The sequence below is a fragment of the Drosophila pseudoobscura genome, chromosome 2, assembly GCF_009870125.1.
Source record: "Drosophila pseudoobscura strain MV-25-SWS-2005 chromosome 2, UCI_Dpse_MV25, whole genome shotgun sequence".
In the NCBI taxonomy this organism is placed as follows: domain Eukaryota; kingdom Metazoa; phylum Arthropoda; class Insecta; order Diptera; family Drosophilidae; genus Drosophila; species Drosophila pseudoobscura.
This window is the reverse complement of record NC_046679.1, coordinates 10181955-10194772: the sequence shown is the minus strand read 5'-3', so window position 1 is coordinate 10194772 and position 12818 is coordinate 10181955. Positions and strand designations below refer to the sequence as shown.

General features: G+C 47.8%; 1 protein-coding gene and 1 long non-coding RNA gene across 4 annotated transcripts; one reads left to right on the top strand and one right to left on the bottom strand.

Annotated features, from left to right (window-relative positions):
* The first annotated feature begins 1006 nt into the window (after positions 1 to 1006).
* Positions 1007 to 8210, top strand: Atx2 (Ataxin 2). Of its 3 annotated transcripts, none has more exons than XM_001358342.5 (5): positions 1007 to 1562; positions 3983 to 4404; positions 4469 to 5402; positions 5471 to 6954; positions 7012 to 8210. In XM_001358342.5, the coding sequence occupies exons 1-5, from the start codon at positions 1486 to 1488 to the stop codon at positions 7452 to 7454; spliced, it is 3360 nt and encodes a 1119-aa protein (XP_001358379.3). In that variant the 5' UTR covers positions 1007 to 1485; the 3' UTR covers positions 7455 to 8210. The 3 variants fall into 3 exon arrangements, with proteins under 3 accessions (XP_001358379.3, XP_015037115.2, XP_003736453.2); XM_015181629.2 differs by lacking the exon at positions 1007 to 1562 and adding an exon at positions 1666 to 1811; XM_003736405.3 differs by lacking the exon at positions 1007 to 1562 and adding an exon at positions 3189 to 3696.
* A 156-nt stretch (positions 8211 to 8366) lies between these two features.
* LOC117183668 (uncharacterized) lies at positions 8367 to 12414 on the bottom strand. Its single transcript, XR_004468805.1, has 2 exons — positions 11920 to 12414; positions 8367 to 9000 (listed from the first exon to the last, which is right to left on the bottom strand). It is a non-coding gene; the product is annotated as an uncharacterized lncRNA (long non-coding RNA).
* Positions 12415 to 12818: the final 404 nt, after the last annotated feature.

The following is a 12818-nucleotide window of genomic DNA, read 5'->3' as shown; positions in this document are numbered from 1 at the left end:
AGAAATTCAAAAGTGCCGTTGTAGCTCCAAGTGTTTGGTAGCGATGAAGTATCGTTCTTTCGATAGATGGTCTATCGCATAGCTGTTAATCAAATATATCGAGTATACACAATTCGGTCGTACCACCGATTGCGGTATATTTTATACCTCTCTGTATATATTTTGACGTCGAAATTTGGTATATTAAATAGCATAACGAACAAAACTTCCAATCGCAGAATTTTTTAATTTTCGCTCTCTCCAATCGTGCTTCCTGCATCATTTATTGCACTGGATTGCATTCATATCCTTGTCACTCAATCACTTTCAAACTTAGCCTACATTCCTGCATAAGGATATCACAGAATTGCGGAAATGTTTGCCATATCAGGCTCCAAGGAATGTAAGTTAAATATATTTACGGAAAAGCAACAAATTCATGAAAGGGTGAAAAACAATTCAATCTGTGGAAAAGTCTCTATAACATAAGGTTAAAAGCAGCTTGGAAAACAGTACTGCAATAATAATTTCGAAAAATAGGGTATACAAATGTTTATACTCCTAGCTTAATTCCGTTGACCAGCAGAAATGACTTAGCATGTTCGAAACTTATTTTAGACACATTCAAAATAGAAGAGGATTAACCAAAATTACCAAAAATCTAGTAGAAAATTGATTCGTCTGCCGGATAAAATTATTGTTTGAGTGCTGGAAGCCCTGGCTTGCTAGTAATATTGTGCCGAATATCAAAATCGAGGAATATGATTTCCGATCATTGTCAGAGAACGATTAACCCATTGTCGACCATTGGGTAGTTTAATAACCTCCACGAAAATTAATAATCCTGAGGAAGTAAAAGATATCGTTTTTTGTAAGTAAAGAGGAAGGATAGGACGGATTTCTAAAAATAACAATTATTAGCTTAACTTATTCACCTGTATAAAAAGAGTGGGGATTAAGTGGGCTAAGCTCATTTTTTTCATCAGTATATTTACGGTGTATTTTGAAAATGAGACCATATATTTCGGTATATTTCTGAGAGTCCGACGGTGCAGGAGGAATTAAAAAGATAACAAATACTCTTCGCGTGAAAAGTTTATAAATTAAATAAAGATTTTTTTAATTAAACCAAATTCGACCTATATTTTTCTCGTATCATTGTTCGGTGCAAGTGCTGCAAACAAGCAATGGTAACTAGGGATGGTAAAATATCGACATCGAAATCCAACCTTGTCAACTCGTTATCGCTCTCGTACGCAGGGAAAAAATAAATTTAGCAACAAAAGCATATTTAGCAGCAAAGTAACCGTGCTGAACGCCGCCAATATTGCTTTTTTTGGCTAGAAAACGTCTCGCGTCGTGTTAAAAGTGACCGCCCACCACGCGATTATATCAAATATAAATCAGAAAATAGCCCAAGCAAAGGAAAAACGCAAAGTTTCATACGTTTCATCGTTCGTCCACTCTTCTGGTGCTGGCAATTGGCTTGCACTCCCCCAATCTATTATGAACAACAATAGTAAGCGGAAAACTCGACCTAGTGGAGGAGGTGGCGGTGGCGGAGCCAGCGGCGGCATCTCAAGGTAAGAAGAAGCACCAGCTGCAGTGGAAAAGCGAATGCAAAAAAAGACAAAAGCGACAGACACAAGGAAAAAAGAAACGATACGAAGCGAAAGAAAAAAATAAAACACACACACAAGTGTAATCGGTCGTGTGTTGTGTGGGGCTGGTTTGCTTTTCGCTGCTGCTTGCCGTTGCCCTGACAAATTGAAAACCCGACGACTAAAAACGCCACTGAAAGAAAGAGCGCTCTCCCGGTCCGGTCGAGAAAGGTGAAAGCGCGTCTCGTGTCTGTTTCGTGGTGGCAGCTTTTGTTTTTGTTATTCTTTCTAGTGGCTGCAACTAAATCGAATCAAGGAATTCCTTTCCCGTTTCGTATTGTCTGAAATCATTCTGAATTTTTGGAAGACCAAATCGTAAATGCAAATGGCGCTTATATAAGAGGCCCAGCTGTGTGCTTGTGTGTGTCAAATCAGTGTGTTTAGTGTTCATTGGTGTGCGTTTATCGGTGTCAGTGTGTGTGTCGTGTGTATGTGTGTGCTTTCAGCATCAGATTTTATGCTTTGTTTACATTTCCCTTTCGCCAGAAAAAATTAGTACAAAAACATAATTTGTTTAAAGGTTTCCGTTGTCGCATTAGTGGCTCATGTTGTCCCCAAAGAGTGCCTCCGCCTCGCTCGCTCGCACCCCCAAACAGTTGGACCCAGTTCCCCTTTTGCCGCGCCGCCGCTGCTGCGCCCTTAAAATGTTCAATTGAAATATGACTGCAGCGCGCCGCACACACACAACTACACACATCCGCATTTGTGCACAGTTCCGGGCATTAGTATTGGCACGGCTCTGTATGTAGCTCTCTCTGTCTCTAGAAACGATGGAATGTGAATAAATGTTAAAAGCAGATAAAAGGCAGAATTAATGGGGTTCCTAGAGTTAAACATTTTCAGTCGTGCCAATACTTATCGCCATAGCTGTTTATGGTACACGATCATTATTTATTTATATACCAACACACATGCATGTGTATAATTGTGAGTACTGTGGGGCCTGGCGAGGGCCAGGCCAGGCCAGTGATGCACGCACACGCGCGCACGTATTGTACTATAGTTTTTCTTTTTGTTTTCTTCGTTTGCCTCTTTTTCGACTGCATTTTCTTGCACAGTAAGCGTTTTGCAGTTCTGCCTCTGCCATTGCTATGACGTGCAGCGGCTGCGCTGCGCTGAGTTTCTTTTGGCACACTTCGTCTCCCCCTTCGCTCGGCCTCAGCCTCTGCCCCTCCCTGTTGGTGTTCCGCTGGGCGCTCGAAATTTGGGTCACTTTACAATTTGCTGACCGAACGATACATCGCATCGCTCTTGTTTCCATTCTACTTCTATGCATATTTATCCGCTATTCTGCCATGCACACTTGCCTTTCGAGAGTGTGCCGTCAGTGCCTTCGTTTCGCTTCAGCCTATTTCTGAGAGCAGCTCTTGCTCTTAACCGTTCTCTCTCTGACTGTCTCTGGCTCACCTTATCGCCACGCATGATTCACTCTTTAAACGCAATCAATTATTTGTTTTCATTCACGAAAATGTGCACAATGCACGCCACTCCTGCCGCTCCCCCTTCGCAGCGACTGCTGCACACCCACGCCCGTTGCTTGCTGTTGTTGCGGCTGTGTGCGTGGCCGGGTTCATTGTGCGTTTCGTTGCGCATTTCACGGTCGTCGATCCTGCACGCAACCAACACCAAGTCCATCCATCCCCCCAAAAAACAAAACGAACGCCACTGGAAACCGAGCTGAACCGTGATTAAATAGGTCCGAGACAGAGCAGAGTCAGCAGAAAAACGAACGTCGCTTAAAACCATAAATATTTCTGAGAATTCTACAGTAATTACTCACTGTTTTAAACACACAAGCAAAACGTAAACAAAGAGCGGAGGAACCAGATACCCTGAACCCCCGAAAAACGGAATCAGTCCCAGAGGTGATTCCATTTTGTTTCTTTGGCCACACTGCAGTTTTCGTACGGTAAAGCAGCAGCTGGTTGCGAATATTCCTGTGGAAAATCTATCCAATTCGTTATAAAATCAATTTAAGCGGCACAACGAGCGTTTTTGATTCGGAAACCCAGTCGGTGACTTCCATAATTCATTTAGTCGCATAGCGCGCGTATCGGTAAGTTCTAAAAAGCGAACTAAAATGAACACACGCACACACACCAACAGACAAACACACAGCCCCATTGTGGGGGTGGGTCTTTAGAAGGGGCGAGGGTCGTGTCGTGTCAGAGTTTGCCAACAACGAATCGATATCGCTGACGTCCCTGAAACGCTTTTCGCTTTGTCTTTAGCCTGGCTACTATATGGCTATGGCTATCACTCTCGCATCACATGAATATTGGCAGCCCCGAGCCGGAGAGACGTTTAGCTTGTGAATAATTTGTGCCGTGCCATTCTTCCAGATACAACGCCAACGACAACAGTCTGAGACCAGCGAACAATAAGTCAGGTGCGGCTGGAAACAGTGCAGGAGCAGGAGCAGGAACAGGCGGAACAGCAATTCGACCGGTGGCGCAGGGCGTCTATAATAACACGTTTTTCATGCACTCGGCTACGGCGCTGGTGGGCAGCGTTGTGGAGGTGGTCCTGCGTTCGGGTAATATCTACGAAGGCGTATTCCGTACATTCTCGGGCAATTTTGACATCGCACTGGAGCTACCGGCGTGCATTAAGTCCAAGAATCTTCCGGAAGAGGGCAAGGTGCCAAAACACATTATATTCCCGGCCGACACTGTGGTTAAAATCGTGGCGAAGGACTTTGATTCGCAGTATGCCACCGCTGGCGCTTTTAAGACCGATGAAGCCATCTCTGATAAGTGCAATGGTATGTCCTATCTAGTATTCAAATCCTTTCGTCTCCAGTGCTTATCATTTGCTCTTCGCTATAGGTGCGCGTCTGGACGAGAAGGAACTGGAGCCGTGGGACTCTGGCGCCAATGGGGACATTGATATAGAACTGGATGGCGCTGCCAATGGCTGGGATGCCAATGAGATGTTCCGCAAAAATGAGAATACATTCGGTGTGACTTCCACTTTCGACGACTCTCTGGCCACGTACACGATCCCACTGGACAAAGGGGATTCGCTAGAGTTCAAGGAGGCCGAGGCAAAGGCTGAAAAACTTGCTGCCGAAATTGAAAACAATCCGACGTGCCGCGACCGTCTGGACTTGGAGAATGGTGATGAGGAGGCACTCTTTGCTGCTGTCGAGCGTCCGGAGCAGGACCATCGCCGCGATGGTGACAGGGAGCGCGAGCGCAACGATCGCGACAGGGAGCGTGAGGAGCGCGACAGAGACCGTGACCGTGATCGTGGCAACAAGCCGCCACGTGGCGCTAGCGATTTCCAGCTGCGCGAGACCATGAGCAGCGATCGGTATATTACAAAGCAGACGCGCGGACCCCAGATGTCGCATGTGAGCATGTCCTCGCAGGGTGGTGGCGGCGGTGGTCGCGATCGTGATAATGGTCTTATGATGCCCGGGGTCATTAGTGGCGGCGGGGCTGGCCAGGGTGGCGCTACGCAGTCGGCTGCAGTTCTATTACTTGCAGGCGGCCTGAAGGCCTCTGGGCCAGCCTCGTCCGCCAATGCGGCCGGAATGGACGCCTCCGGCAAGTATTCGATGGTTAAGCGCAAGACGGTCACCCAAGGGGGCAAAGTAATGCGCGGCAATGTGCCCCCCAACAGCAGTGGCGGCGGCAATATCTCTGCCGTTCAAGGCGGCAACGGCAATCCTGTGGGCCAGAGCAAGGGCGGCTATCAGCCCACCATGGTCATGCAGAACCAGTATGCGTATCAGGGCAACTCGCAAATAATGCACGGGTAAGCAAACACCACAAGCAAAGGCAAGTCCTTCAATATATTAATGTAATTGTTTCGCTCTCGCGCAGGTCCTCTCAATACCGGAACCCATCTCACATGAGCGGCGGCCCCTCCAAGTTGAATGGCGACGCGAACGCCAATACCAATAAGCCGCTTCCCCAGCGACAGATACGCCAGTACCAAGGCTCTCAAAGCAATTCGCTCAACTACGGAGGAGAGCCACAGCCGCAGATGGGAAAGCCCATGCATAGCTCCCATGGCGGCCATCCTGGCCAAAATAGTAATTCACCGCCGCTGCAGACAGGTGTGCAGCCGCAACAGCAGCAACAGCAACAGCAGCAGCAACAGCAAGCGCCACAACAGCAGCAGCACCAGAGCATGGCGCCACAGGGCCAACAGCCACAGCCGCAACGTCAGATGCGGTCTCGCGATAATCAGCTACAGGATCTGAGACAGTTTGGCCAGGACTTCCAGCTAGCTCCAACAAATAATTCACCGCCACAGCAGCAGCCGCAGCAGCCACAGCAGCAGCAGCAACAGCAGCAGGTGCAGGTGCAGGCTCAGGTGCAACAGCAGCAACAGCGTGCTCTTCTGCAATCGGCATCGCCACCGCAGCAGCAGAGCCAACAACAGCAGCAGCAGCAGCAACAACAGCATGTGCCCATGCAGCACCAAGGGCCACCACCTCATCTGCATCAGGCAGCTCTATCACAGCCACACTATGTGCCTCAACCACAACAGCAGCAGCCGCAGCCTCAGCAGCAGCCACCGCCTCCCCAACAGCAGCAGCAACAGCAGCATGTACCGCTGCACTTGCAACAGAAAGCTCAGCAGCCGCCACAGCAGCAGCAACAGCTGGTGGAGACCCAACACCAACTCGTGCCTAAGCAGCATCAACAGCCACCAGCGCAGCAGCAGCAACAGCAGCCACAGCTGGCGCCGGAGCCATCCCAGCAGCCGCTGCCTTTATACCATCCAATGCCACCGCCACAGACGTCGCCGGTAGTGATTACGTCTCCGGTCCTATTGGAGGCGCCGCCGCCGCAGATACTGACGGCCCAACAGCCGCCGCAGCAGCAGCAGCTGGCGGCCACACCCAAACCAGATGCCTCTCCGGCACCTGGCAGCAACACCACAACGCCCACTGGCATAGTCAGTACGCCCACGACGGCGGCTGCCTCCAGTGCTGGGTCCGAGAAGTCCACGCCTGCTGCTGCATCGAGTGGAGCCACCAGTGGAACCGCAGCCGCAGCTGTCGGCGCAACTGGTGCTACTGGCTCTACCGGAAGTACGCCTGTGGTAAAGAAACATGTGCTCAATCCTTCGGCCAAGCCTTTTACGCCGCGGGCGGGAGCCGGCACACCCAACCCCTCGCGACCCCATACGCCACAGACGCCGGTGCCAATGCCGGGCATTTATACGACCACGGGCACACATGTACCGGCGGCGGCGACCAATCAGCCCATATACGTTGTGCAGCAGCAGCATCCATTCCCGCCACCTACACACCCACAGGCCGGACAGCCACCGCGCCTACGTCGCAATAACTATGGTGAGTCCTACGCACAGTGTTTTTGGAATAAAAATCGAACCCTTAATTGTATTACAGCTCCAATGGGAGCATCGCAGATGCATGTCTCGGCAACCACGGCCACCGGACAGCCGCTTATGGCCGCCGGTCCCATGACGCAGTTCATCCAATACCCGCACGCACCACAACAACATTTCCAATCACAGGGATATGCGCCCATGCCGATGCGCTTGTATCCGGATCAACAGCCGCAGTTGCAGTTCCTGACACAGACGCCACAGTCGACCACGCCATCGCCAGGACAGCCGCATCAGCCGTTCCATCCGCCACCACAGCCCTCCCCTGCCGGCGGGGGACCACAGCCGGCATACACACCGCCCACACAGCAAACATACCAGCTTATGTGCTTGCATTCCCAACACGTCCTACCCAATCCATATTTCCAACCACAGCCGACGCCACATCATGCGCCGCAAAATCCACAGTATCAGATTGTGATGCAGCAGCATCACGCACAGTGAGGATGCCACCCAAACAACAGCAACAGCAACAGCTGCACCTCCAGCTGCAGTGCCAATGGGCAGGGCCAGGGGCAGGCATTGTCGCGCTGTAAGGAACGGAATCTGTACGGGCAGGCAGCCAGTCATCAACAAGCCACATTTACACACCACATAGCCACATAGCCACCAGCATACAAAAATCGCTACACCATCCTTCATTCGCATTCAACCTTGAGTAGGCGCGCGCGGCTTTTGTAGTCGCTCCAAGCGATCCCCAAAAAAAACACACGCATCCAATCCCATCCCATACCCCAAAAATCGTATGCCATGTGCAGGAACGGTTCATTCTGTAGTACATCTCACAGACCGAGACAACAACTAGGAAATTATAAAATACAATTAAAAAAAAAAACAAAAACAAAAAGGAAACTAGTAAATTTTGAAATTGCAAGACTTCTACAGCGCACGGAAGCGAACAAAACAACAAAAAAAAGCAATCACTGAACAACAAACACCAAACGTATAGAAACTACAAAAAAACAAAATAAACAAAAACAAAAACGAAAAAAAAGCAAAGTTAGAGATGAAGAAGCAAAGCTAAAAGCAGAAGTCGAAGTCGAAGAAACCCCAAATTTATTTGTTAACAACAAAGTGTATAATGAAAGCAATGAGAGGAGCGTTTCCAGCCCCCGGCTCGTCCCGCCCACTTGCGCCCCTAGGCAACTTCCAAATCAAATCTGAAGATTGGCTATCACAAAATTAATACAAAAAAAAAAACATAAATCGAAAATCGATTAGCGAAGCGAAAGAAGCGAAGAAGTCAAATCAAAAGATTCAGCAAAAAGTCGAAATAGGACGGAGGAGCTACATTTTGTACAACATTGTTTTAAACATTATCCTTAGATTGCACCTTTTGCTGTCCTATAGTTTTATCCGATTTGGCGCGCCTCACCAACACACACCCCATACACACCGAAACCACACATGCCACAAATTTCCCCCCCAGCCGCACACCCAAAACCCCTCCCGACGAAGAAAGAAAGCGACATGCAGACTCACACCAAAACCCAAAAGTCATCATTCCAAGTTGAATTTTCCAAAATGTGCAGGCAGTTGTAACCCCGCGATGGATGGGTGGATTGATGGAGGCCCAAGCCGAAACCCTTTGGGCTAGCACTGCGGGAAATGAAAAAAACGAATGTGAATTTCTAGAAAAGCAATACACTTTTATTTTGTTCCCCCTCATTTTTCTGTAAAACTAATTAATTTGATAGAAATTGAATTTTGTTTTGTTAGCCTTTGTTTTGCACTTAATTCTATAGCATTTATTGGACATGTTTTGATACAATTTTCCTTGGCCATTTTGACCAGGATATAGGATCTTGTGTCTCTGGCTTCTTTCTGGGTTTTGAGTGCCGCCTCCGTTGTCCTTTTACAAAACTGAAGAAGAACAAACCGTATTAATATACTTTGCCGGTCATCAAAAATAACAGTTTGATTATAATTCGTATATGATCAATAAGAGCATCTGTTGTGGTCTGTTTTGTTTTGTAAACCTTCAAGTTTCCTTAAATGAAAAAAAAACAAGATTATAAAAGGTAACAATTATTATAAATTTAAATAAAAACAAAAACTAAAAAAAAAACGAGAAAAACAAAAAAAAACCAAAAAATATAAAACATGTGTGTATCCTTATTTCCGGTAATCTTGAGCTGGCGGGCAGCCCGTCATCATTTTTATCCCGGGGAGTGGATCGGATCGGATCTGAAAAGAATGGATTGTTAAGGGGGCATTTCATGTTGAAATTTCTGTACCCAAACTCGTCAAAATGGCTGTGATATGATTCAAGAGTACATAAGGTCACAAACATTTTAACGACATGGTATAAGAAAGATGCTTTCCGTCCACTCTGTGCTCCATCCTGCCCTGCCCCGATCGATGATGGATTGCTGGCCATTCCACACGAAACTCATCAAAATGGCTGTGATATGATTTGATAAATGCAACATTTCACAACCGTTTGATGGGTTACGTAAGTATGGGGATGACGGTTTTTTTTTTGTCCAAAAAGTACGAGCCGAACACTTGTTGGGCCCATGGGGCTGGGGGCTGGGGCTGCACATAGGCGGGGTACATACGAGTATGTACATTTCTTGTGACGCGAAACTGCAATCGATGCTCATTGCAATGCCCATCAAAGCTGGCTGTGATACGCTTCAAATGCAAATATATCTTTCTTCAGCCATTTTTGATGACACTGAAAGTAAGGATACCAAGTGCCGATACGCACGCACACACACACACGCACACGCACGCAATACACCAACACCCACACCCACACGCGCCGCAATGCAATGTTCACGTAACTGTGGCGGCGGCAACGTAAAGTGATTTTGGGCGTAATAACGTAGCCATTTACATACGGGGCACAACGCACAGCGTAGAGTAAATAACGTAACACATAGGCGGCTTTTCTGTCGTAAACATATACATATGTATATGTATGTATGCATGCAGTGGGGGTGTGTGTGTGTCTGAGCGAGTGTTAGTGGGTTGTATCCTGCTGTAGTTTTTCTTATTTCCGGCCTTTCAAATTACTCGTCTTATTTGCGGGGGAGAGGTTGGAGCTCAATTCGAGTGAACTAAAGGATTAAATTAGTCTGAGTTAGTGTGTGTGTGTGTGTGTATGTATCCGCGCGTGTCCAATTGCGCGGCTCGCGCAGGACTCCTGGTATAGTATCCTTCTTCGTTCCGTTCCGTTCCGGCTTGCTATGCGATATTTCTTACGTTTCAGGGTACTTTTTGTCTGTATCCTTCTTTGTGTTCTGTAGGTTAAGTAGCCGAAATATGTACGTTGCATGTTGCATATGGATCCCGCGATGTGTGCTCTGCCATGCACTCGCATGTGCCTGTGTGTGGCAGCGCCGACTGCGACCACCGCCCTCTGCTGCCGGCCGCTAAAATGTCTGCCATCCAGTCTAACTGCTGTGTTGCCTGTTGTCTGTACGTCTGTCTCTCCGATGTCTGGTGTGCCGTACGTACGTACGTACGTACGTACGTTTGCCGGAGTGCGTCAATGTGTGTTTCTGTGTGTGTACGGCACGGAGTGTTCACCCTTAACATGCCCTTCCCAGGACCCAGACGGCAACAACCACCATACCATTCTCTCTTTCTCTCTCTCTCTCTCTGCCCAAGCGGGAGAGTATTGCGGGGGAAAAACGAACAATTTTTCAAAATTTAATTTTAGAAGAGAGAGGAGCAGAGGAGCCGACTGGCCATGTCCATTAACCGCTAGTTTGGATACATTCTACTGCGAGGAGGACTGACTGTTATTCCATTTGATAATAATTCCAAAATCAATGATTTACTGCGCATTTATGTATCCCTATGTACAGGCAAGGGTGTTTCCCCAGTCGGGCTGATTGATTTGTGGCCAGAGTCGGGTTTGTTGTTGCCGCGTCTGCTGCAGTTTTTGCAGTCGTCCAAATAGTACAATACTCCTTGTACGCATACACACAAGCCAATGTATGTGTAGAGCAGGCGAACGACCGACCATCCCTTATTTTTCTTCTTCCTTTCCTGCTTCTGCTGCTGCTGCTGCTTCTGCTCCTGCCTGGCACTCTTTCTCTACACGCCATCTGCTATGTGTGTGCGTGTGTATTACTACAATCGCAGACGGACTTTTGGGCTTGCCGATGCCGATGCCACCCACCCTTCTACCAAACAGCAACCTCATCATCATCATCGTACGGTACGAGTCCTTCCTTCCTGACTCTCTCTCTCTCTCTCTGTCGTCCAAGCAGTTGTCCTGGTGCTAGTCGGCATTTGTCGTGTGTATACCGAAATTCGTAAAATTTCATTTATGGCTAGGGCTGATTGTTGTTGCTGCTGCCACGGCTGACGCTGCCTCTGCCTCTGCCGCTGCCGCTGCTTTGGCTTTGTTCCTGTTTCAGGGCGACGGCCGCCGACGCCGCCGTCTTCACCTTCACTGTCGCAGCCTTTTTTTTGGGGTGTTCCGCCCAATTCAAAGATGGATTTAATGCGCTTTTAATTGAGGGAATCATTGAACTCTACTCCCACTCTTATGCATGATCCTTCTGCCACCGTCCCTTGAGGGTGCTCCTGTGGACAATGTGGTATCGTTCCTTCTGTGTCCGCTCTCCTCGGCATCTTCTGTATCCTGCGGACAGGCATATTGTGCCATATACAAACTTTTCACATCCGCTCCATGTATCCTGGATCCATCGCCAGCCTACCCAGGGACATGCCAGGGCCGGGCCCAGCCTTTTGCGCAGTTTCGAATAATGGCCGCAAAACAAAGGAGAAAGGAAAGTCGTGGACAAAAAAAAAACGTAGTTTTCACCGTTTCACTTGAGTTTTTCACAGCTTAAGCCATTTCCTACGCCATTTTCGTGCACACGTACTGGTACGCTGCGACCTTTTCGATTTTTGGCATAATCATTTATTTATTTATTGTGCATTTTACCGTTCGATTAGCAATAATTTATTAACCGGTTTTTCTCGTGACGTTTTCGCCTTTTTACAACCACACAGAGAACGGAACGACGACGGGCCAACCATCGTAGAAATATTCAAAAGGATGGTTTGGTTGTTTTCCACCCTCTCTCTCCCTCTCTCTCTCTTTGCCTTCTCTCTTCGAGACAATATGTACAGGCGGACGCAGGGTATAGCACTATTGGTGAGGGACAGGTAAGCCACTTTTCGCATTGTTACTTGAGTCGGATACTTAGAGCCAGAGTTGAGTGCACCTCATGATTTATTGTACCTTGCGGCCAACTGCCACTCGTGAGTGTGTGTTTGGGTGAGAGCGGGAAAATTTGGCAGGACCTTCTCTTTTTCAGCGCTCTCTCGGCCCTGCCTTCGGCCTTCGTGTGTAGTTTTCAATTACAACTGCCGATTGGGTGCGCGCGCGAAAAAAGGGCAAAAAAGGCGCGCCCCCGCCCGCCGACCAACAAAATACACACAAAATGTATTCCGTTTTTGTTTCTTCCATTTTCACTTTCGACAGAACTGCGCTGACGCATTGAGAGCGGCTCTCACTCTCAGTGTCCCCAGAGAGAGAGAGAGAGAGAGCGCGGATGTATGGGAACTGTACAATGCCGAAGGAGAGATCAATGCACGTATAGGATTCGTTCAACCTCTAGACAGTGACAATGCCAAAGTATACTTTGTGGCAGTTTAATAGAAAGAACGTATCTTTTTTCGCTCACTACCGGTAGTATCGGTAGTAATGCTTTGAATATAGAAATTTATAAATAATAAAAACCAGAATAAAATTGTATTTCATAATTTTCCTTATACAAATAATCCTATAAACCTTACGATCCCTGCTTTTAGTGGTAGATAAGTAAGAGTTATATGGAT

Excerpts from the sequence above, each read along its gene's own strand:
- Atx2 (XM_001358342.5), top strand. The coding sequence starts at position 1,486 with ATGAACAACAATAGTAAGCGGAAAACTCGACCTAGTGGAGGAGGTGGC. Across the intron at positions 4,405-4,468 it reads CATCTCTGATAAGTGCAATG|GTGCGCGTCTGGACGAGAAG; the intron begins GTATGTCCTATC and ends TCTTCGCTATAG. Across the intron at positions 5,403-5,470 it reads AACTCGCAAATAATGCACGG|GTCCTCTCAATACCGGAACC; the intron begins GTAAGCAAACAC and ends GCTCTCGCGCAG.